This window comes from Catharus ustulatus, chromosome Z, assembly GCF_009819885.2.
Source record: "Catharus ustulatus isolate bCatUst1 chromosome Z, bCatUst1.pri.v2, whole genome shotgun sequence".
In the NCBI taxonomy this organism is placed as follows: Eukaryota; Metazoa; Chordata; class Aves; order Passeriformes; family Turdidae; genus Catharus; species Catharus ustulatus.
In genome coordinates this window covers 28,719,174-28,741,665 of record NC_046262.2, presented here as the reverse complement: position 1 = coordinate 28,741,665, position 22,492 = coordinate 28,719,174, and the positions used below count along the sequence as shown (strand labels likewise).

At 37.3% G+C, this 22,492-nt stretch overlaps 1 protein-coding gene across 4 annotated transcripts in view; it reads right to left on the bottom strand.

Annotated features, from left to right (window-relative positions):
- Nucleotides 1-372: 372 nt before the first annotated feature.
- The window catches only part of UHRF2 (ubiquitin like with PHD and ring finger domains 2), an 83,754-nt gene continuing 61,634 nt past the window's right edge, over nucleotides 373-22,492 (bottom strand). Inside the window, exons 7-16 of one of the 4 annotated variants that reach the window (XM_033085629.2) lie at nucleotides 21,530-21,653; nucleotides 20,998-21,105; nucleotides 17,471-17,575; nucleotides 8,025-8,164; nucleotides 5,893-6,055; nucleotides 5,262-5,399; nucleotides 4,383-4,506; nucleotides 3,834-3,994; nucleotides 2,986-3,084; nucleotides 373-1,033 (exon numbers count right to left, since the gene is read on the bottom strand). In XM_033085629.2, coding sequence (XP_032941520.1) covers nucleotides 887-1,033; nucleotides 2,986-3,084; nucleotides 3,834-3,994; nucleotides 4,383-4,506; nucleotides 5,262-5,399; nucleotides 5,893-6,055; nucleotides 8,025-8,164; nucleotides 17,471-17,575; nucleotides 20,998-21,105; nucleotides 21,530-21,653 — 1,309 coding nt within the window. In that variant the 3' untranslated portion in view covers nucleotides 373-886. Of the gene's footprint in view, nucleotides 1,034-2,985; nucleotides 3,085-3,833; nucleotides 3,998-4,382; nucleotides 4,507-5,261; nucleotides 5,400-5,892; nucleotides 6,056-8,024; nucleotides 8,165-17,470; nucleotides 17,576-20,997; nucleotides 21,106-21,529; nucleotides 21,654-22,492 lie in introns of all 4 variants that reach the window. The other 3 variants (XM_033085628.2, XM_033085632.2, XM_033085631.2) reach the window with 3 other exon arrangements.

The following is a 22,492-nucleotide window of genomic DNA, read 5'->3' as shown; positions in this document are numbered from 1 at the left end:
TTAACTAATACAGAAGTGGCTTTTTTTATATGAACTATTTTTTACACAACTAGAGTGTCTTGAATACCCTCTTTAAGTGCAAAAAACACAGATCACTTTACACTAATGCAGCAACAATGCATTCATATTGTTCTCATTAGTCATTAGTAGTCAACTTGCATAAGATACAAGAAAAGCACAATGAAGCTCACAAAAATAGACTAAAAATCAGCCCGTTCTTGCAAAAAAAATACAGCATAATAGAAGAAAAAGACAAAAAAGGGATTATGCACACCACAGAATTTGCTGTTTAATCCAAATGGCTTAAGTGCTGAATGTTTCTTTTTCCTGGTTTTTTGTGGGTTTTTCTTTTGGTTTGGGTTTTGTTATTGGTGGTTTTTTTCTTTCTTTTTTTTTTTTTTTTTTTTTTTTTTTTGTAAATCAAACCACATGGACCAGGCACGACTAATATTCAGGAGGCAGTGTGTAGCTAAAATATCACTAACTTTTTTTTTATCCCCAACATTGTTTCACTGTTTGACACAATTTACTTTCCTCTGTCCTGAGGTAGTTACAAAAAAACCAAATCATAAATTAGGCATCAGCTAGGCCAGTAAGAGCTGAGGCTTTTTCTTTTTCTCCTTTTTTTTCTTTTTTCTTTTTTTTTTTCTTCTTTAAAAACTATCAGTTAACTGGCCAAAACTACCCTTGATGTTACAAGACAGCTGAGAATTAGAGTTCTCACGACACCAAGAAATGGCTATGAGGGGAAGAGGGCTAGCTGCTTCAAAATGTGACAATATATTGAGTCCCATCAAGCTGGCTGGTCCACTTCTGAATTCCCCAAGTTTATTCCCCTTTACTGTCTTTAAAGTCACTGGGAGAAGTGTGGAAGGGTCTGAGCACATCATCGTCCTTTGCTGTAACCCGGAAAGAACTGGTCCAGTAGTGTCTGCAGGACCTTGTTGGGAGCCATGGTGTAGCCCTTCCCCAGGTCATAGCGGCAGGCAGGGCAGGTGAACACTTCTGCTCTGAAGGAGCGCTGTAAACAGCTCTGGGACATACAAACACAGACAGGTAAATTGCGGTAACTTTCTCTTTGATTGACAGCTTAACCAAAAGTAAGGAATTGCTGCAAACCAAAGGCACGATCTGCTGCACTACTAGAAAAAAGGAAGCCCTCTGGTGCCTGACTTTGCCTGTGACTAAAATGTCCTAGCAAAGGAACTCCCCTCTGTGCTGGGATGCTAAACACTGTGGTTGGGAGGAATTAAATCACTACTGAGGTCTTCCCTTCATTTCCACTAGTGCCTCCCTTTCAGTCCCAGCCAATCCTCAGCTTCCTTAGAGCTTCACAGACTACTATCCTTTTCCAGACCTCCATACCAAGAGGAAGGTTAATATACTACATATACAGTAATTTCACGACCATAAGGCGCATCGGACTATAAGGCGCACTTTTTTTTTCCAGCGAGGCTCCGCCCCCAGCTCCTCCCACACAGTTGCTGGCCGAGGCCCCGCCTCAACCCGGCAGCCATTGGCCCCCAGGACTGCCTGGACCCGGGAGGGGCGGTGCCGCGGGCTCCCTGGCCTGCCTTCACCCGGCAGCCACGGGCCCCCAGGAGTGCCTCCACCCGGCAGGGGCGGTGCCGCGGGCCCCTGGGCCTGCCTCCACCCAGCTGCCGTGGCACTGCTGGCTCCCCTCATGGCTCACAGCTCACACTTCCAGTTTGACAAATTTCGCAACTTTGTAGATCATATAAGGCACACCGGACTATACGGTGCGCTTCTGGGTTCGAGGGAAAATTTTAGTCAAAAGGGTGTGCCTTATAGTCGTCAAATTACTGTACTGTTTATGTAGCAATCTCCATCTATCTCATCAGAATAGATTCAGTTTAGCCTTACAGATTTATGTAGGATAATAAAATCTGAAACACATTAGTAGCTGTTTTGTCATCCTTATAATGTTATTGCAGACTGATGAGCATCTTAAATTTTTTAGGGCAGATCTGTGTCCAAACAGCAACAGCAGCTTATTATTAAACTATTCCTTACAACTTTAAATGGATATTATATTGTATTCTGAAATATATACTGATACCTTCAAATACTGTGCTTTCTGGGTTTGTTGCCATTCAGCTTTCTCTTTCTAAATTTTCATGGTTTTTCATTTTCCACAATTGTAAATCTTAACTCCACAATATTTTTTATGTTTTTCAAAGAGCCATAATCGTTCTATGTGTGCAGGCCATACACAACACCGTCCTAATTTTTACTGGAGTGGTACCTTCTTAAACAACAGGCTTGCATTACTTGTTACAAATACTCTACTAGGATGATAATTAGGGCCTCAGGCAGAAATACTAGGTATGGCAGGCACCATTCAAATATGCACAATTCAGTGCATGACTCTGTACACTCCAGTGCTACAAAATTACGTCTAGTCCAGATTTGATTCCAAGCTCCTTATATTAGCTCCAACTTACCAAGATTTTGAGACACATTAGTAATGTACTGACATCTATGGCTCTACTACCAAACATGAACAATGCCAGGATTAACAAGATAACACAACTTTTTCTGAATGAGCCCAAACAATTTTCTAGGGTATTTAGCCTCCACCTTTTCACAACTCGTAATAGAGACTTACAAAATTATAAAATCTCATTTTATGTCTTAGCTATGTAAAATTAAATCATTGATATTCTACCAAAATATAACCTGTGGACCTAACCAATTCTTAGCACACCTCCACTGACCACAAAGGCATGACAGCAATGGTAAACCTCACTCACTATGTCTACCAGGAACTATATGGAACATACTTTTACTCTTTATTACACAAAATTAAGGTGCTTACATAGGAAACACTGAATGGAAGCTTGTTGCCTGTTTTTGCTCAGAATGTTGTGCAATTATTACTGTCTTTCTAAAATGCATATGGCTTTTGGTGACTGGTGTCTCAGAACCAAGAAAACAGCCCAGAGCAAGGCAGATTATTCTTACTTTACAGACGTTGTGGAGGCACTCTGTTGTCACTGGCTGGTAAACCAACTCCTGGCAGCAGACACACATAAAGGACTGTTCCAGTTTCTTCAGAAAATTCTAATGTAGAGCAAAGGAATAAAAGAGACAAACTCTGTTACAGTTCTCATAAATGCCACTAACTACATAAAGATTATGTACTTCCAGAAGTTCTTCAGTCCTTCACATCTCTGAGCACAGCTCTCTAGAAGTAATCAGGAAGCAGGTCTTTAATGGGTTAATTTCCCTGTTCTTCTACAAATTGAAGAATCATATAATCAGAGAATCGTTTGCGTTGGAAGGGACCTTAAACAACACCTATTTTAACCACCATGCCTTGGGCAGGAAATCTTTCAGACCAAGTTGCTCAGGGTCCCCTCCAGCCCAGCCTTGAACACGTTGAGCGATGGGCCATATGTCTCCAGGGAACTTATCATTAAATTATTTTCTGTCTAAAACAAAACATAGTGACTAAAACAATGTTTCTTCATGTTTGATTTCTGACATTAGCACAGTATAAAAATACATTATATCAGAGAAAACATGCTCTCTTCGATAATGAAAATTTTAAAAAATCTGCTTTTAACTTCAGGATTGTTTATGAGCAAGAAAAGGTCTCTATTGTGGAGGCATTAACCCATCCTCAAAAGCAAATTGCACAAGCGAAATTAATTTTCTTGAAATACAAGTCTTAAAAAAAAAGTAATGCTAGACAGTCTATATTTAGCAAAAGTTAAACATGTAAATGAGGTTTTAAGAGGGACTCAAGATTTCTCTTAGTAATATAAAGAAAACGCAAATGATAAAAGTTATGCATGCAACAAACATACTGGTCCTTCCTTAAGAGATGCAAGTACTTCATCCCACAGCTTCTGGTTCATGCAGTCTTCTCTAATTAGCCATTGCTGCTCTTGGGTCAGCTGGAAAGCTTCTCCTTTCCCTCCATCTCCCATCCTCATGGCTTTGGGTGCATTTGTAGGTTCCTCTGTACCTGCTTGGTGACCATCAGATACAGTAACAACAGTGTTAGTCTGAACTAATCGAAGGGAAAGACAGAATTTTTTCTAGAAGGAAACATTTATTAATATGGATTATATGCATGAAATACAGCAAACAAATTCCTACTCCAACTCATACTGTCCATCATGGTTTTGGATTGCAGCACATAGTTGCACTGTGTTCATTTTTTGCAGAGTTTAAGATCAAAAAACACAGAAGGAGCAGTAAATAAGACCCCTACACTACTACTTAATTAAAGAGCATGTGCTTATCAATTTACATTAGTATTCCAAACAACTTCACACTTCCACAAAGATTTCATAGAAACAGTAACACAACAGACTTTGCCGATGAAAGTTAAAAAAGTAAAAAAGAAATACCATCATCAATTGCCCTTTTCTGGTTTCCGTTACTTTGGCTGGTTGGCTCCTGCTTCACAGTTTGCTTTTTAACTTTATCTTTCTTCTCCTTACTAGCCATAGCTTCCAAATAACCTTCTGGATACTAAAATCAAAAGCACAGATTTAAAACAAAAATCACAGGCATACAGGAATAATCAAATACCAAAAGGAGTAACTTCTAAAAGAATTTACACCCCTATGACTATATATAAAATCCTCTATGATAGAGAAAACATTTATATTAGTACCCATCACTAAGAAAGCACAGTCAAGTCGAAGAACCGAATCCATTAAACAGTTTATCTGTACCTGTGTGCTTACAAACTATATAAATCAGGGAGATGATGGTATGCTGTAAAATATACCATCGCATTGCCAAGAATAGATATAATTTCTTTCCACCTTTCCGTCTTTTATGCAGACTGCAATGCCAAGATCATTTTCACCGATCAACCTACAATTTTTCGTAAAATATACCATGTATACGAACTACTCAGTCACGTGAGGAGAAAAATATATTAAAATGCAGAGATTTTTTGTTTCCTCAGACAGACTCTAGTGACCTGTAGAAAAATTTGTTCCAGCCTAAGAATCACAAAACTGGACACAAATTCCGATTTTCCAATCCATATAGACAAACCAATTTACTACTAGGGCAGAAAGCTGAATTCGCAGTTCCTTCTGCTTTGTCACTCTTGCAAGATTCTTCCAATTTGCATATAATCTGTAGTGGTTTTTAGTATCTAAAGCTGCCACAGTAAATAACAAGAAAAGAAACGAACTTTAACTGATTTATTTCTCTGGAATTTGGTTACTGGAACTAAGAATAAAAACATCAGTCCGAGTCCTGATGCCAACCTGTACACTTAAACCCAGCTTCTTTGAGCGCTCAATTCCTTCTGATGTCCAAGGTGCAGGCTCAACATCATCTCTCCTCAGAAGATAGCGCCAAACTAAAAATCCACATTTTCCAATTTCTGGCCAGTATTTCACCACCTAAAGAGCAATACACAATTACTGCCATTATTTTGTCACAAGTCAAACACATTAATATTTTGATACTTTAACTGTTCAAGAAGAAATTACAAGACTGATTTATACATTATTATTATTATCACTATTATTATTAACAGAAGTTCTTCGCTCTGCTGTGAAATTTTTGTATTTCTTATAAATACAGTGATCTTAAAAGCACACTTCTTTGTTTCAGAAACTAAGAAGTCTTTAAACAAACAAAAGGCTAGGATACAGCTGGAAGGACTGAAGAAATAATGAAATAATCTCATTTCAGGGATGAATTTAACTCAATAAGCACACTCAAAGCAACTTACATATTCAATCTTATATATCCTATTATAGGCTGTGTTCTATTATCACTGCTCTGAATAATTTCATTTTGGTTCACTTGTCAAGTAATACTGAAGACTAACACATATGAGGCTTTTTAAAATAGAATAAGAGGAATTTTATGTTGTACAGATCAGAATACCTTGTAAATGCCATCATATCTGTTGCCTTCCTCTGGGGCATATTTGCTGATCCGCCGTCCTTTTGAACTGCGCACTACTCTAACTGGTTTACCAGCTCTCCAATTCTTTGACTCTGCTCCATTTTTGTCATCCAGTGGGGCATCACAGTTAAGGGCCAATGCTCTAGAAGACATTTAAATTCTTCATAAGCTAGATTGCTTCACCCAACAGAGTTTTGAGACTTAACATAATTAAGTCACATATGCTTTCTTTGTCTAATTCTGCTTTATCAAGCAGCATAGATAGACCTTTCAATACGTTTTTCAGCAGAATTGAAGGAAAAAATGAGATCCACACTAAAATGCATGGTAAGAAAAAAATATGGGAACACTAAATATGTTGTCTAGGTTGCAGATGAAAACTCGTGAAATTGCCAGATAAAACAAACCAATCCTTTTAGACTTAATATTTTTCATTAAAAAAAATAATCCCTTCCTAAACAGCATTGAGGAAACTAAAATTATAACAGAAGGCAAACTTCCTGTACTGTTATCCCCCATCAACAGACTTCAAGGCTTTTCAAGTGTGTACACAAAAGTAATGAATATGATGAAAAACACATAGAGGAAAAAAGTACATAATAACCATCAGAAAAGCTCCAAGTGACCTACCTTTCTCATGTGATACATAAAATACCTCAGAGAAGAACTCAAAATCACAGTAGCTAATTAAAGAACAAACAACTCCTTTACCCATAAAGACCCTCTCATAGAAACCTGGAGTAAGACAATATGACCAAACTGCCAAAAGAAATAGTATTTCTACTACCACAGCCTGACTTGAAGGGATTGAAAACCCTTCAGAATCAGTCACAACACAAATGATGCATCTCAAACCAGAAGAAATTATATAGGTTATAAACAGACACGGTACAAGGACAGAACCCATGTTGTAGAGAACAGTAAGAGACAGGCACGCTCTGCCAAGCTTTAAAAATGTTTCCCATATAAAAGCAAAATTTGTATAACTAGCTGGACCAGTAAAATCAGTATAGATTCAACTACATAAAATCATCATAATCTTTGAATTAAAGCGCTTGAGAACTTGTATCAAGCTCAGTAAATGAGAGCAACACATTGTTACTCCATGTGCACTAATGCCTTCACAGTTGAGTAGTTTTGCCAGAGGATTTCTCATTTGCTAAGAGGAGAGAAATGCTGACACTAAGGGGTCCAGTTTTTAATTCTGTGTCCCGAAACAACTTTGTTCTATGCACTAAATATGCTTGTATGCTTAAGCCTACTTCCATCTCTCTTCCTTGTTTGTTGTTGCTTATTTTCACACCACATGCCCCCTTACCATTCCCTTTCTCAGCAGCCAAGTCAGGCTTTTCCTCTTTCTCCTAATGAGAACTTGAAAGAATCCCTCTCCAGCCTGTCTGGGAGCAGCAGGACACAACTAAATGCAGACCTGGCAAACAAAAGTTCTCAGTGACTCTCAGCATCCCATAGGTATTCAGAGGTCAGTTGTGTAAGAGATTACGGTCTCAGAAACAGAAAAGGATGGAGTACTCCTTGTTCAGGACAGCTTTTGGAGGATGGAAAAACACTTCAGGCAGATGTCTAATTCTTCCTCTGAATTCAAGTTCTCTTTCAAGTGCCTGTTTTGATAAAGCAGCACCCTAATTCCTTGCTTTTCATAGGAAAATAGGGTGGAAGAAAGGGCTAGCAAAATATAAAATATTTCTTTTGTCATGGGAAAAGTAACATGTTTTCTTCCTCCTTAAATTTATAACTGATTTATTCATGAGAGAAGATACTTTAAAAAAGAAACACCCAAAATTAGAAAACTTCTGCTCAAGAGTTTTCACAAACTTCTCATATAATTAAAACAGAGTTCTCTGAGGGCGACAGTAGAACAATTTCAATCAGAGGTAAGCTGCAGCAACAATACAGCAATATGTTTCACATAGGTGTGTGTTCCTTTAAAGCAACAAAAGATAATGCTCGATAAAATGCCTCTTAGAAGCAAAAGACCTTGCTGTTTATGAACAGAAGAGGAAAAAATACAGCAAAACATTAGTTTTAAATTAAAGCACTATAACCCAACTCTTGGTTTTGGAATACCTTTAAATATTACCTTCAAAACTTACCTATTCATGTGTGTTAATGTCTGATCAAATGAATGTTCTCCAATTCTTTTATTGCCAGAAAGATCTCTACCTCCACTCCCAGTGTACGTGAACTCATCTCCTCGATCCTGTGCAAGAAGATTATCCTTTGGTTTAACGCTCTAAAGTAAAGCAACTCAATTAAAAAAAAAAGAAAAAAAAAAAGAAAAAAAAAGCAACTTCATTTGTTCTATTTACTCAGAGAAAAACTGTAATCCAGGGTATGAAAGACATGTTTGCAATTTCATCATTGTCCTATAGCAGCTGCACCAGCACAAAACTACTTTTCTAGATGCAACCTCTTCACCAAAATATTCTGACTAAACGAAAATGCCTGTCTTAAAAAAATGCTCCTTTTGCATTTTTTATAAAGCTATTTTGAGAGAAAGTTCTGAGGAAGGGAACATATTCTAGTAAATAGCTACTTGCTCTTGAGCATCCATTGAGATTACAAGAGCATCATGTTTGAAAAATGCAGGAATAATTACCTTGGATGGATCACGTCAGTCACTTCAGCTTGTGCAAGGAGCTCAGTGCTAGTAAGTACATGCAGTGCTGCCTCATGTACAAAGCAGGTGCTTTAAGGAAATAGTAATCCCAGCTCTTCTGAATCACTAAGAGTTCAAAATCATTTAGATTCACATTTGTAAGCTAAAATAATTCTGTACTATAGTTCCTATGTAGAATTTTCATGAAATTGAAGGAAGGTTGATAAAATCTTTCACCATGAGCTGTGAAAATTGTCAAAACCCAAGTTCACTCCAGTAAATCCTGTATTTCCACTTCCTGTAAAAGGTCTGTCACAGAATTTCATATTACTCCTGGGAAATTGATGTATTTCCAGAAATACGTAAATATACAGACTATATATATTGTTAATATGTTATTTCTTTGGAGATGTATATTTGTTACAAAGCATATAGCAATTTAACAGGAAAATAATGTTTAAATGAATTTTTATGGCAAAATTCTGAACATCTATGCAGTAATAGAACTCAGTAAATTTCTTACCACTCTTAAAAGTCTGACATTATCTAGGATTCGTTTAGGAAAATAATGTTTAAATGAATTTTTATAGCAAAATTCTGAACATCTATGCAATAATAAAATTCAGCCAATTTCTTACCACTATTAAAAGTTTGACATTATTTAGGATCCAATGCAAGACTGTTACACATATTTCATGACTGACAACAGCAGAAAAAGAGAATGTTATAACGAGAAACACTGGTTGAACAAGGCCATAGGTAAATTATAGAAGTTAGGGTAATTTTATTTTGTGTAGGGAAAACCTAGCAGAAATTCAGCTGAGGTTATTTGTACATAATAAAATACAAGTGCTATGAAGTTGAAAACTATACTCAAAAGCAAGCAAAGACATGTATAAACTCTGGTATATGCTTTCTTCAAACAGTCTACTTACTCTACTAAATAAATATCTAAAAACCAACAGAAAAAGAATATAGTTATATTAAGAGCAGTATATGAAACAACTTCAAAAGACCAACCAGACAACTACCATTTATTAAGAAAGGACCTAAATTAAATTGTATAAAAAAAGGTATCACAAGATAGGAATTAATCACAGAGTATGTTTCATTTTCCCTGATTGTCAAGGCAAACACAATGCACAGATCACACAATGATGATTCTGGTAATAATGTGAACAAGGATGGATTTGCTACATGTATCACAATCATTCAAACAAACTGTATCTTGACAATGAATAAAAAGTTCAGAAAAATGGGAAAACATACATTGGAAGGTCATGAATCCAGAATGGACTGGGTTTTGTAACAAAGAAAGAAATATGTGCATATTCATGATGTGGCAGGGTGGGGAGGGCTGTTAAGGTAGTTTTTGATATATAAGCAGAACTAAGCTGAAACCAGAAAGTGATTTTTTTCCCTCTTCTTAGAACATAATTTTGAGATAAATACAGATGTAACATATATGTAAGAATGTGAAAAAATATATGAAAAATAGAAACACTTCATATGAAAGCAAGATGGGAAAAATAATTTATGACAGAACAGGTTCTTGACAAACTTTTGTTTATCAACTACCAGGTTGTTGATAAATCTTCATGAGAAGAAAGTATGGAACAGACTTTTATTTTCTGGCATAACAGAAAAATATAATTCAAGGACAAATTGCTGTAGACTTAAGCAAAAAAAAAAAACCAACTTCAAGAGACAATGCAGAAATACAACAGTATTCCTACATGCACACACTTCTATGGAAAATGGGCTAAATGTAAATGGCCTACACCAAACAAACTTACAGCATCTTCAAAGAAAAAATGAGTGGTTCTCTGGTGATAGTCTAACCACAGGCAAACTGAAAACAATGTGCTTGATGAGATACTATTGATAGAAGGTCTATGCATACATGCTCACCTCCAGAGGATATCACACACCTCATAGGTTACATTTGCTTCTCTTTAATTATCAAAGTGCTCTATGCATCAATGAACCACAGGAAATCCAGGGGAAGGAAAATGGAGGATAAAATGAACAATTATGGAGCATAAATGTTACAGGTCAAGTTACAAGGGTCTTTCAACATCCTCCAATGTAAGGAAGATTCACTGTTGCTTTATTTTCTGGATGAACGATACTCCCTTTTCCATATTAGATGTATGAGGGGAAAAAAACGGATTTCAGGAAACAAAGACACAGTTTTTAGAATTGAAGGAAAATGTCAGAGATCTCGCCACTGATCTGGGCTGGATGAAGAGAAATTGGAGGCATTTGAACCTGATATAACAGCTCAAACAGGAGAGAAGAAAGCTCAGAAGAACTCAGAAGTGTTGTAGAGAATGAAAACAGAAAACGAGTAAGTGATGTGACACAGACCCAGTGTCTAACGAGTGGAATAAATGTGGATATGAATGTGTCTGACAAGCAGGTGTGACATAGGGACACTGGTACTCCAGAGACATACTGGGAGGCCTACAATATCTACTTTCATTGGGCTTAAGGTGTTCTACTTTTAAAGTGAAGTATAACAGGAATATTCACAGCTTATTATTTTGGATTATTGGAGAGTAATGATCATCAAAACAATTTTTCAACAGCTTTGAGGTCTATCTATAGATAATACAGGATCTTCCAACTACCTACAACAACTTTTAACTTCGAACCAGTATGAGATTAGTAAAGCTATTATTGCCTGAAGAGGATCAGAAAGCTGAAGACAATGGTTTAACAGTTAAAGAAAACACATGGCAAAATGAATTATTGATGTCTGTATGCTCTTGAACAAACATAATAGCTGTCAAAAAGACTATCAAAACAGTCTTATCTTTTCCCTTCCCTTCTGCCTACATTCTCCCCATTTTCTTACCTTAAAATACATAATTCTGCCATTTCTCTTCTGCTTTCCACAGCCTAATTCCACTTCCTTGCACCAAAACTGCCTTTCAAAAGCTAGTAAGCACTTTATTATTCTGTCTTCTCTTAATGCCTTCTGTATGTGCCTTTTTCTTATGTTTTGCCCATAAAGTTACTTCTTAATTGTCCGTTTGTAAAGTTTGATCACATTACAGAGCAAATGAACTTCAGCCACAGTAGCATTGACCCAGTATCTCGTACTGAGGCATGTTAGTGGAAAACAAACCTGAAGCTCTAGTACTACAAGCCAGAGAGCCTCAGACAGCCAGTACAAGCCCTCAGACAGTTGTATTAAATCTTACTTCTCTATACAACAGTGTTGTATCAGCAATCATAAGTCTAACAGAGAAATAATTTAGAATGATGAAAGTCAGATTTTGAATGCCATTGAATCATTTGACCCCATTATTTCTATGGATTACTTTTATGCATCAGCTAACGGGGATATTAGCTACTTCAAGTTACTAGAATATCAACTATCCCAAAAGAGCTCTCAATTATTTTCTCTTTCCATTAACACCTCTGCTATTATGCTCAGATTTCAAAGTTTGGTTCCAACACAGAATGCAAAAATTTTATTTATCAGTAATAGGCTATTGCAAACACAATTAGACTTTCTAGATGAGTTCCAACCTTCAGTTCGAACAACAAAAAAAGTCTTGATGGCTTTCTTGATACAAGAGATTTCCAAATATCATCACTTCATCAATCCCTCACCAGTCTGACCTCAGTAAAATGTAATAAAAAAAGGTGAGCTTGATTATATGATAAAGTGAAATTAAAAAGCACTAAGCCTTTTAAAATGAAGTTATTAAATCCAAGTCAATTATTAACTATCAAGCAATTACATTTGAAAGCATTTTCTTTTCCCTGCAGTAGGGATATCTGAAACTGAATCATGTCATCATTCATCTTCATTAAACTCCGTATCCATAAAGAGCTGACAGAATTGGCCTATCTGTTCACTGTGTGATTTATTTTTGATAATTTCTAGGTTCAACACTGCAGTAAAAGGTGCCAATAGAAAAAGAAGAACTAAAGTACACATTTCATTTGTAAATCAATAGAATCCCTTGCATTAAGTGCAGAGCCTGAATACATCGTAATTGCTCTTGCTGAGTCTTTCCCAGTGACCTCTAACAGCAAGAACCTGGTAGTTTCATGGCACATTCCACCACAAAGAAAACATTTCACCATTTTAGAGTTCACTAAGCTACACGTCTGAACAGTAAGAAAGACAGCTTCAAAGCAGAAAACAGCAGAAGGTGGCTGACTGGCGAAGGAAGTAGGGTAACACTTTAAAAGATTGAAGTCCTAGTTAATTACTATATGTGAATTCCTTTCTGAGTGTTTTCTTACTCCTTTCCATGCAGTGTCCAAAAATGGTGGATTACCAGGCTTTTAAACTGAACATTAATATGAAAACTCAGGCCATACAGTGTGGATTCATTATCTCTTGTTCCATTAAAAGTCCACTCTGACTTTGGACCAGGTTCACCAAAGACAGAGTCTTCTCAGGTCAAAGACCCCTTTCTGTAGTGGGAGTTTACTTAGGAGACACAACAGCTCTTAGAGACAGTACTTTAAAATTATGGCTATCTTTGGCTATTAGCTGGAGATACAAAATTGCTTGTTTTCTTCAGGGAAAAAATAATGCAATCTGTATGACTAATTTAATTAGCCCACTACAATTCTAGTTAAAGCAACACATTTAAAATCTAAAAGATGTGTCTTTCATACTAGACATTCATTTCATGAAATGGTTTGTGAATGCTACATTCCAGGTATGGTTTGGTATAAAATCAACAAACCTTAACAATCAGTATATTGCCTGGGGTCCCTTTCGAGTCATTACAGTCATTATCTTTTGTAGTCCCAGAATCTTTTACCAGAAGATACGACTGCTCACACCAGCTATTATTATCCAAGGGATTCTAAATCCCAGTCCAGAAATTTCCCATATGATCATACATGCAACAACACTTATAGAAGAAACAGTTTTTGGATTTGGATTAAACTAGAGCACACCACAAATTAATTTACCATCTTTACGATACTATCTCATCTCAGCAGAAACATCAATCTTGAAACTTTTGACAGACAATAAGCAGCAGTTTCAACTTGATACATAAAACAATGACACAAGATAAGAAGACAAGTTTTCAACACAAAAGGTAAACTACTTGCGCTGCTTGATCAGACGACAAATCAGAATATATTCATCATGAACACTGCGATCCCACAATCAGTGCTAATGTCCAGTATCTAGTATGTAAATGTTAATCTGTTCTGAAATAATTCTTAGATCATAAATTACTGAAAGACTTCTCAATTTCTTCAGCTAATGCTCCTGTTATGGTTACTACCAAAGCAATACCAGGAGATCAGCATCATTAACATATTCAAAACAAAAACTAACTATAGGTGAGCCATGTAACTTGTCACTAGAATTCAAAGTTGCCCATTTTCAGGAGAGCAATTAACATGCAAATATCTTATGTGCATGTAATTAAAAATGACGATGAAGTGCCATGTGTAAAACAATTTCACACAATGCTCATTTTCTAAGCTATTGACTGTATCTGTTCTCAATCTTGAGGGTAGGTCTGACAGAACTGACAAAACTTGTTATTAATGAGCACTCCAGTACATCCAGAACATCCAAACTTCAGTAAAACTGTACACAATTCTAGGACTCTAGGATTATAAGTTTCTAAAGGCATGGCATAAAAATGTCATGATCTGAAAGCTAGACAACTAACTCTGTTTTCTGCAATGTATTTTTGTAATTACATTACCTCAATATGGGCTTTGTTGCATAAAGTATATAAAAAGTATAATACTCTTCCAAAATGAATTTATTTCTCAATTTTATAAAAGCCTACACACAAGCATCTTTGTTGCACCATTGAAATTCAAGTAAGAGTTATCTCTCTTTTTCGGTATTCATACAATAAAATGAATAGATGTGAGCAGAGGATTTTATGTGCATTTAAAAAAATCTCAGATTTCACATCTCAAACTAATTAGATACTGAGGACACTTATAAGTACAGAACTCAATTTTTCTGTACATATTCTTACAGGACTTTAATCTCAACCTTTTTAAAAAAACAGGGAATATGGAAGTAAGTTGGAAGATAAAATCTGGTACATGAAAGAAGAAGAGAAAAACTACAGTAATTTCACAAATACAAGCTGCACTGAGTATAAGCCGCATTGCTGGGTGTTGGCAAACATTTCGTTCTTTGTCCATAAATAAGCCGCACCTGAGTATAAGCCGCTCTGTCATTCGCAGGGAGGACCTGCGTGCAACAAAGTTGCCAAACAGTAACAGAATCGTGGGATGGCAGGGTTTACTGGCTCGGCTCGGGCCATGAGGGCTCGGGGCTGCTGACAGGGCTGGGTGGCCCAGCTCGGTGCTGCCGCTCGGCGGGGATGCTCGCGGCTGGCCACTGCTGGGTTCAGTCACCCCGGCCCGGCGCTGCCCCACAGTGGCAGGGGGGGCACAGAGCCCGCCGGCACCCGCGGTGGCGGTGGGAGGCGGGGATGGAGCCTGCCTGCTCCTGCGGCAGCGGCACGCGGGGACGGGAGCCCCCTGAGCCGCGGGGCCAGTAGCACGGAGCCCTCTGCCTCCCCCTGGGCTGCGGGGCCAGCAGGAGGGAGTTGCCCCGCCTTCCCCACCCCCTGTACTGCCTGCATGGAGCAGCTCCACTCGCCGCGCAACAGAGTAACCAATTTGTAACAACCGCGTAAATGCAGGGTTTTACTGGCAGGTGCTCGACTTCGCAGTTTGCACTGACTCAGTTTGCACTTCCGGGTTGAAAATGTCAAAAAATTATTCACATATTGGTCGTTCCTGAGTATTAGCCGCATTTTCGGTGTGGGAGCAAAATTTTGGTCAAAACAGTGCAGTTTGTATTCGTGAAATTACTGTAACTTCAGTAATGTAACTGGAGAAAAAAATCCCTGGTATTATTAGTTAAAAAACAGAAAAAAACCTGATGTTCATATAAGTTTTTAGGGTATTTTCTGCAACATTTCTCTCCTATTATGCCTTTCCAAAAGTATTTATGTCTTTTAGACTATGACAGTACCTAGGTGTCTACAAAAGCACATACTCACAACATCACTTAGGTGAATTGAAAAGGCATGCAAGGGATCCAATTAAGTTTACTAAATAGTTGGAATTGAACAATTACCACCTCAGAAATAAGGGGACATCAGTATCACCAAAAAGAACAAAAAGAGGAGTCTGCAGCATCTCAGCATAGCAAATACAACTACTGTGAAACAGTGTTCTTAGGGTCTAAGTGCCTGGGCTGGGATGGACAGTAAGGACACCATATCCAAACACCAGTCCTCATGCCACTTGTTCAAATAAGAGACACACACTCCCTCACAGGTAATGCTCTGCAGCAGCAGCAGCAACAACAGCAGGAGCAGCAGCTGGTAGATGCTGCTGGCAAAGAAAATAGTACATTCTGATGCTATTTCATTCATATGCCTATTTTTTTTTCTTCAGTGCCCTTTTCCTTGTGATTGACAGTTATGTGCATTTTAGAAAAACAGGGTTTCTTACTGCATTATCCTTCACCTGATCCACGATTCAGAATTCCACCTGATGGACTGGAACTGCAGGAAGGGATGTACCTTGTGTAAACATCACTTCATTGAAGAAAACTGCAATCTCTTCATAAATAAATGTTGGACAACACCACAAGACGAAAATTGAAGTGCTTACTCTTTTGTTTAGCAGTGTAACTGCTTTTGTTATTCTACTTAGATGTGAACACCAAAGTACAACTTTTTTCCAGCACTTTTAGGGATCATCATACAAGATTCTGAGACTTTGCTAAGAAGTTCTGAAAATGCACATTAGCAGGAGCCAAGAAACTTCAGAACTTCATAGTTCTGAACTATATTACTATCAAGCAACATGTAATTTTTATTCTTGCATCATTAAAATAAAAGTATCACATATTTAGAAAAACTGTTTGGAATGTATTTAAATTGTGACAAAAGTAAAACATAAAACATTATTTACATATAATTACACTATCAGATTCTATATTATACTCAATTCAGACTCCAAAAGTATATTGAAATATAGCTACACTAAACAATGTAAAATCCAATGGTAACTGACAATTTGATTTAATGTAAATTAGAGAATAAGCATTCTTTAAGATTTGGTAACATTTTTTTTCCTCTGAAATACTAAGAACTACAGTAATTTCACGACCATAAGGCGCACCCCCCCGGGAGTCGACAAAATTCGCAACTTTGTAGATCAGATAATGCGCACCGGACTGTAAGGCGCACTTTTTTTTTTTTGCAGCGAGGCTCCGTCCCCAGCTCTCCCTGCGCAGTTGCTGGCCGAGGCCCCATCTCAACCCGGCTGTCATGGGCCCCCGGGCTCGCCTGTAGCCGGCGGGGCCAGGCTATGTCTGCCGCCGCTCCGTGGAGCGTCCCCAGGGCCCCACTGCTCCGGGAGTTCCCTGGCACTTCAGGTGTCACGCGCCCCCCTGGTGTACTGGGAACCCCGTGCTGCCGGTGCACTCCGGGTGACCCGATGCCGGCGGGCTCACCCCGTGCCACCGATGCCCCAATGCAGGCGGGCTTGCCCCACACAGGGGCCGCCCCGATGCCGGTGGGCCCGCCCTGATGCCGGCGGGCCTGCTCCGGCCCAGTGCTGGCCTGATGCCGCCGCTGGGCAGGCTCTGCTCAGCTGGGGACTGTTGCGAGCTCGCACTTCCCAGGTGGCAAATGTTACAACTTTGTATATCAGATAAGGTGCACCGGACTACAAGGCGCACTTCTGGGTTCCGGGGAAAATTTTAGTCAAAAAGGTGAGCCTTATAGTCGTAAAATTACTGTACTTAATTTATCAGTAGTAGCTATATTTTTCCCACAGTCATATCTACCTAAACACAAGTTTTAGATTAAACACCAAATACAACTCTATATTTACAGACATTGATACATTTGATGCATTAGAACAGCAAGACCATTGCTTGCATGAATGACGTACCACTTCATCTTCAAATCCCCCAGCTAGTACGAGTGAATAAGCTCCATCATTACTGCGTCCATGGATTCCACCAACATGGGGCCTGTGAACACCTGCTTCGCTCACCTGGAAAAAGAAAAAAGCCAGTTTATAGCAATTTTTAAAGAGACCCAGCCACTTACAACCATTTTAAAAAATCAATTTTCTGCTTAAAATATTGTACAGAGGTTTCTGTGTCAACAGTCAATGCAAGACTGCTATTAAAGGTGTGAATTTCACTGTTTCTTCAGGAAGAAAAGCTAAAAGTAAGAACACCCAGAAAACCACCAGGACAAGTGTAATGGTACACTTTCTTCTTTGGGGAAAATCTCCAATATTTTTTCCATAAGCAGTATTAAGACTGTACTCATTGCTACATTGCACTTGCAGAGTCATTTAGAACAATTCAAAGGAGAAAGCGATCTACCAGTTTGGTAACATTCTGCCATCTTTAACCAAGGAAAATCCTGTGTAAAGACCATTTTGTCAGGGACTTTTAAGGTAACAGCCTGTAAATGGCAGTCGAGAGGAATATTATTGGACTGCCCAAGGAAACAGAAGAAGCCATTGCAACACTAACAGGACCATAGATTATTTCTCCAACCGGGATAACTCTTTGGTAATAAATGTTCAAGTAATCTGCAACCTGACCACCTGAAAGGTGCAGGTGGAGCTTAATCATTAAAGTCTGCTGGAGCATCTTTGCCACAAAAATATATTTAATAATGGTTTCAAACTACTGATTGGTAGAAAAGCCCCACAAACAGCCTTTACAAATAAAAAAAAAGAGTATATATTAAATTATGCATTTTCTCAGTATGTTATGCAAAAAATATTGTTGGTAGAATGAAGGTTTCCAGCATAAAACGAATTACACTACTTCTTTCTAACTTCCTATCTTCTTCCAGACCTTGATTCTGCCTGTTTTTCTCATTCTGTTTCTTGCACTCCTGAACCCCTTTTCCCAACCTATTAAACAACTTCCATGGAAGTCTATATTCTTCTGCTATAGCCTTGAAATTTCATATCTCAATGCATCAAAGATCAAGCTAGTCAAAAAGGCACTTTTAAACAACAGATTACAGCTGTGCACAGTTATGAAAACTATGCCAGCACACAATAATACTTCCCTGCACATTTTCTCAGGATTCAGCTGTCTGTGGCTGACTTCCTGTTCTGTTGAAAACTTCTGAAAAATTTTCTGAAAACTTTACAAAATATGACATTATGATTTGTAAATTTGACATTACAGAAGGATGTATATTGGTCCTGCTTTTTTTTATACTGTACATAATTTTGTAGTCATCTACACCCCACAGAATTTTCAACATCTTTCAGATGAATGAAAACCACTCCATTCATTTAATTGTCCTGGTTGCTGCTCATAATAACGTATTTTATTTTCCTGACCATTCATTCCATGACAATTTAGTATTTGATTTTTTTTCCTGATAACTACTTAAATTATATATTTTTCAAAATTAGCTATTAGAATATTTCTTTGCTCAATAACAAGAAGAATAAGCAGCTGAAAGCCAACTACAAATTACACACTTAGAACTCTGCCCAGTCCCACGTTTGCTATCCATAACAACTTAGCACTCTCACTTAACTTTATCAGCTATTTGCCCATTTTTCCAGACCATTTATTATGAGTATGCTGAATTAAAAGGTCCCACTATTGCATCTTTCTTTCCTGTTGTATCAAACACCCTTTAATTAATTCCTCCATCCCTTCTTTTAATTTCCAGGTTTTACCAATTAAATTTAGGTTTCTGGTAGGTGATTCAGCCCAAAGATGAACACTGATAAATAATTCATTCCAAAGATGCTTTTCAGATGCTCTCTCCAAAAGTAATGTTTAATCAATTTCCTCCTACGGAAAAGAGAGCTTGTGTAATAAAAAAAACCTATGCAAATTAGAAATAAAGAGGTCCTTAAGTTCTCATATGGTCTCTACATTCATACAGAATTGCTGAGACAATCTCATTTTGTCATAAAAGAGAACAGTTCATACAAGAAACAAAAGTGTAATTAAACTTTCTATGTAGAAAGCATTTAAATTTTTTTAAATGACAAAATATTTAATTTGTACCCAAAATAAATTAATTATACATATATGATAATTGTCTTTTGATATGTATTTCATATATATTTATACATGCATACACAGTACATACATACTATATATAATATATATGAAATAAATTTTTTTGACATATTTTCTGGCAAAAGCAGCACTCTAATTATGTTTCTTTTTCCTATGAGTACTAGAAATATTTACAAAGCATTAGTTTTTGTCTTATCAAATTCCTACCAAAAAGGTTAACTAGTAATTCCAATTACTACTGAAGCAGCAAAAATAAAAATTGATTTTGATACTTTGAGTTTGTCCAAGTGATTTTATAAAGTTCTCTTACTTATTAGGCTTTACATAATATGGTACCCAAAAAAAAGAAAGCAAGTGATGAAAAGTTCATAAAACAAATCAGAAGAGGCTTTTGATTTCTGGCTTGTCTCTCCTCAAGCAGTTTAAAAAACTCTGCTGTTATTCTTCCAATTATGACAGAAAACATTCAGTTCCAATCATTTACACATGCAACAGACAAAGAACTAACTGATTCAAGAAACAAAGAAGTATGCATTTTTCTGACTAAAAATAACAATAAAAAATTAAAGATAACCCAAAATTCATTGCAATTGGATCAGGCTGGAGCAAAAGAGAGGAAGTTTGTAGCTTGCTGGACATTACAAAATCAGAAAAAATCAGAAAAAAATCAGTACTGGCACAAAATGCAGCTGTCCCATCCTCCCTGTTCTGTTTTTTCCTCCCCATTGAGTATTGGCATTGTGCTTATATAGAGAAAATGCAAAATGCACTGGGAAAATTAACCCCCCATCTACTCTTTTCTGCCAGTTTTTTACCAACCCAGTTTACCACAGAACCCAAGGAATATTTGAAACAGAAAATGAGAACAGTTCAAAAAAAAAGCAAAAGCTGAGTATACGTGAGTTTCAGTAGCAGTACAGGCTTACACTGGTTTAAGCTGTTCATCAGCCTAAAAGCAGATTTGGACATCCATTACATATGATAAAAAACACCTACAGAGTCTATTCATAGGGGTAAAACATAATGTTTTCAAACTCTGCAGTCTACACCCATGCATGGCATAATCAGTTCATGTGAAGAAAACTATTCAGAAAATACTTAACTCTATTCACTAAGTATCCCACTTAAAATTTTAACATATGAAATACATTTACCATAATTCCAACAGACCTTTTACTAAGTTGTATGTAAAAAAGTTGGATTAAAAAGTTGGTGTGGTATAATCAGCATAGTTCAACCTTCACTACTATCAGCATCACTTCTAATATTGGAATCATAGTGCATTTGCGTTGCACAGTCCTGGAAAAATGGCAATTGTCAATTGATATTTATTTTACTGCCCAACCCATTCATTATTATTCCTATTTCTTTCAGCGACTCTAATACTGAAACAACATACCTGAACTCTGAATTTCCAGGTTGTCCCAACAGGAATACCAGGTATAGGCCCATAATGATTTGAAGGAACAATAGTGCATTCCTTAGTGCGACCAACACAGGCCATGCCCTAAAAATACATCAGACAAAAGTAATCAATGAATTACAATACAAATGAACAAAAACAAACTAATTACAATATTGAAGACCATTTGCAAATTCAATGCAGAGATCATTAAATCTGTCTATTATAAGAAACACATACTTCAAAATATGTTAACAGTTGTTAAAAGGAATGCTAAATTAAGTAATACATGGTTATGGGTTTGGGAGGGGAGTTGGGTGTTGTCTTTTTTTTGTTGTTTTTACCTGTAGTCACCTTAATAATCCCTCCACTGCTTTAACGGCCAGTAGACAGCAGGCAGGATTAAACATTGTATTGTTGTCTGTGCAACCCAGTACTGAATTTTGTGTAGTGCATATGTAAGCAGAATTATAGATGCAGCACATACATGAACAATCAGAGTAACAGCTATTTCTAAAACACACTCTACCTTTCCCCAGTCTCTCTGGCTTTCAGTACTGGCAGATGGCATCTTTGCTTTCTTTTTACTCTGTTTGAGCTTTTCTCCAGCCTTTACAACTTCATTAGAATCATTTTTGCAGGAAGGACAATACCTAAAAAAAGGTTTTAGTAAATTCTCAATTAACTTCATAATAATGGCAATACATTTCTTGCAGCCAAAATAGTGTCCATTTGTTTATTTTAACTGAAAGTTTCAAGCTAGCAAGCATATACCAGTCTTAAGCAGCTGAAGCCTACAGCTTAAAAAATGAACTCAACATGAATAAATATTGTCAACTTTCTTTTAAAAAGGGCTTTTCAGTATCTTTAAAGGTAGAGTGCTAGTTGCAATACATATAACTATTTTTTCTCATATGGTATGTGAGAGGTTCCCATGTTTCCTGTATTTTCTCTTCACTTAGTCCTCCATCATTTACATCATGTAAAGGAGAAGATAGCTGAGCTGCCAACCAGTAGTCATGGTCTGTTTCTGTGTCCTGCTCAGTCTGTCCTTTCTTTTTTTGCTGGTAGTGCAACAAATTTCACTACAGATTGCTGAATGTCAAACACAGCCAAAGTATGACATAATGTGTACAGAAACACACAAACACACAATCACTCACTCCACAGCACTGAAGACATTTGGAATATAATGCTGAGGCTCACTCCAACTAACACAAATCCATTCTGGTAGGAAAGCAGAGATACTGGTATACACTGACTACAGCAGAGAGAGAAAAGGTCATTCTGCTGTTTCCAACAACATTCTCATCCTGGTCCAGCAACAATACAAAGGCACGTCCATATTTCTGGCTCCCATAGGCTGGATTTGGTCCATACACCACTAGAGGAGAAAGCCCGATCTACATTTACATTGATAACCTCATTCAGGTAACAACAACTACTACTACCACTACTACTACTACTATTGCTACTGCTGCTACTACTACTA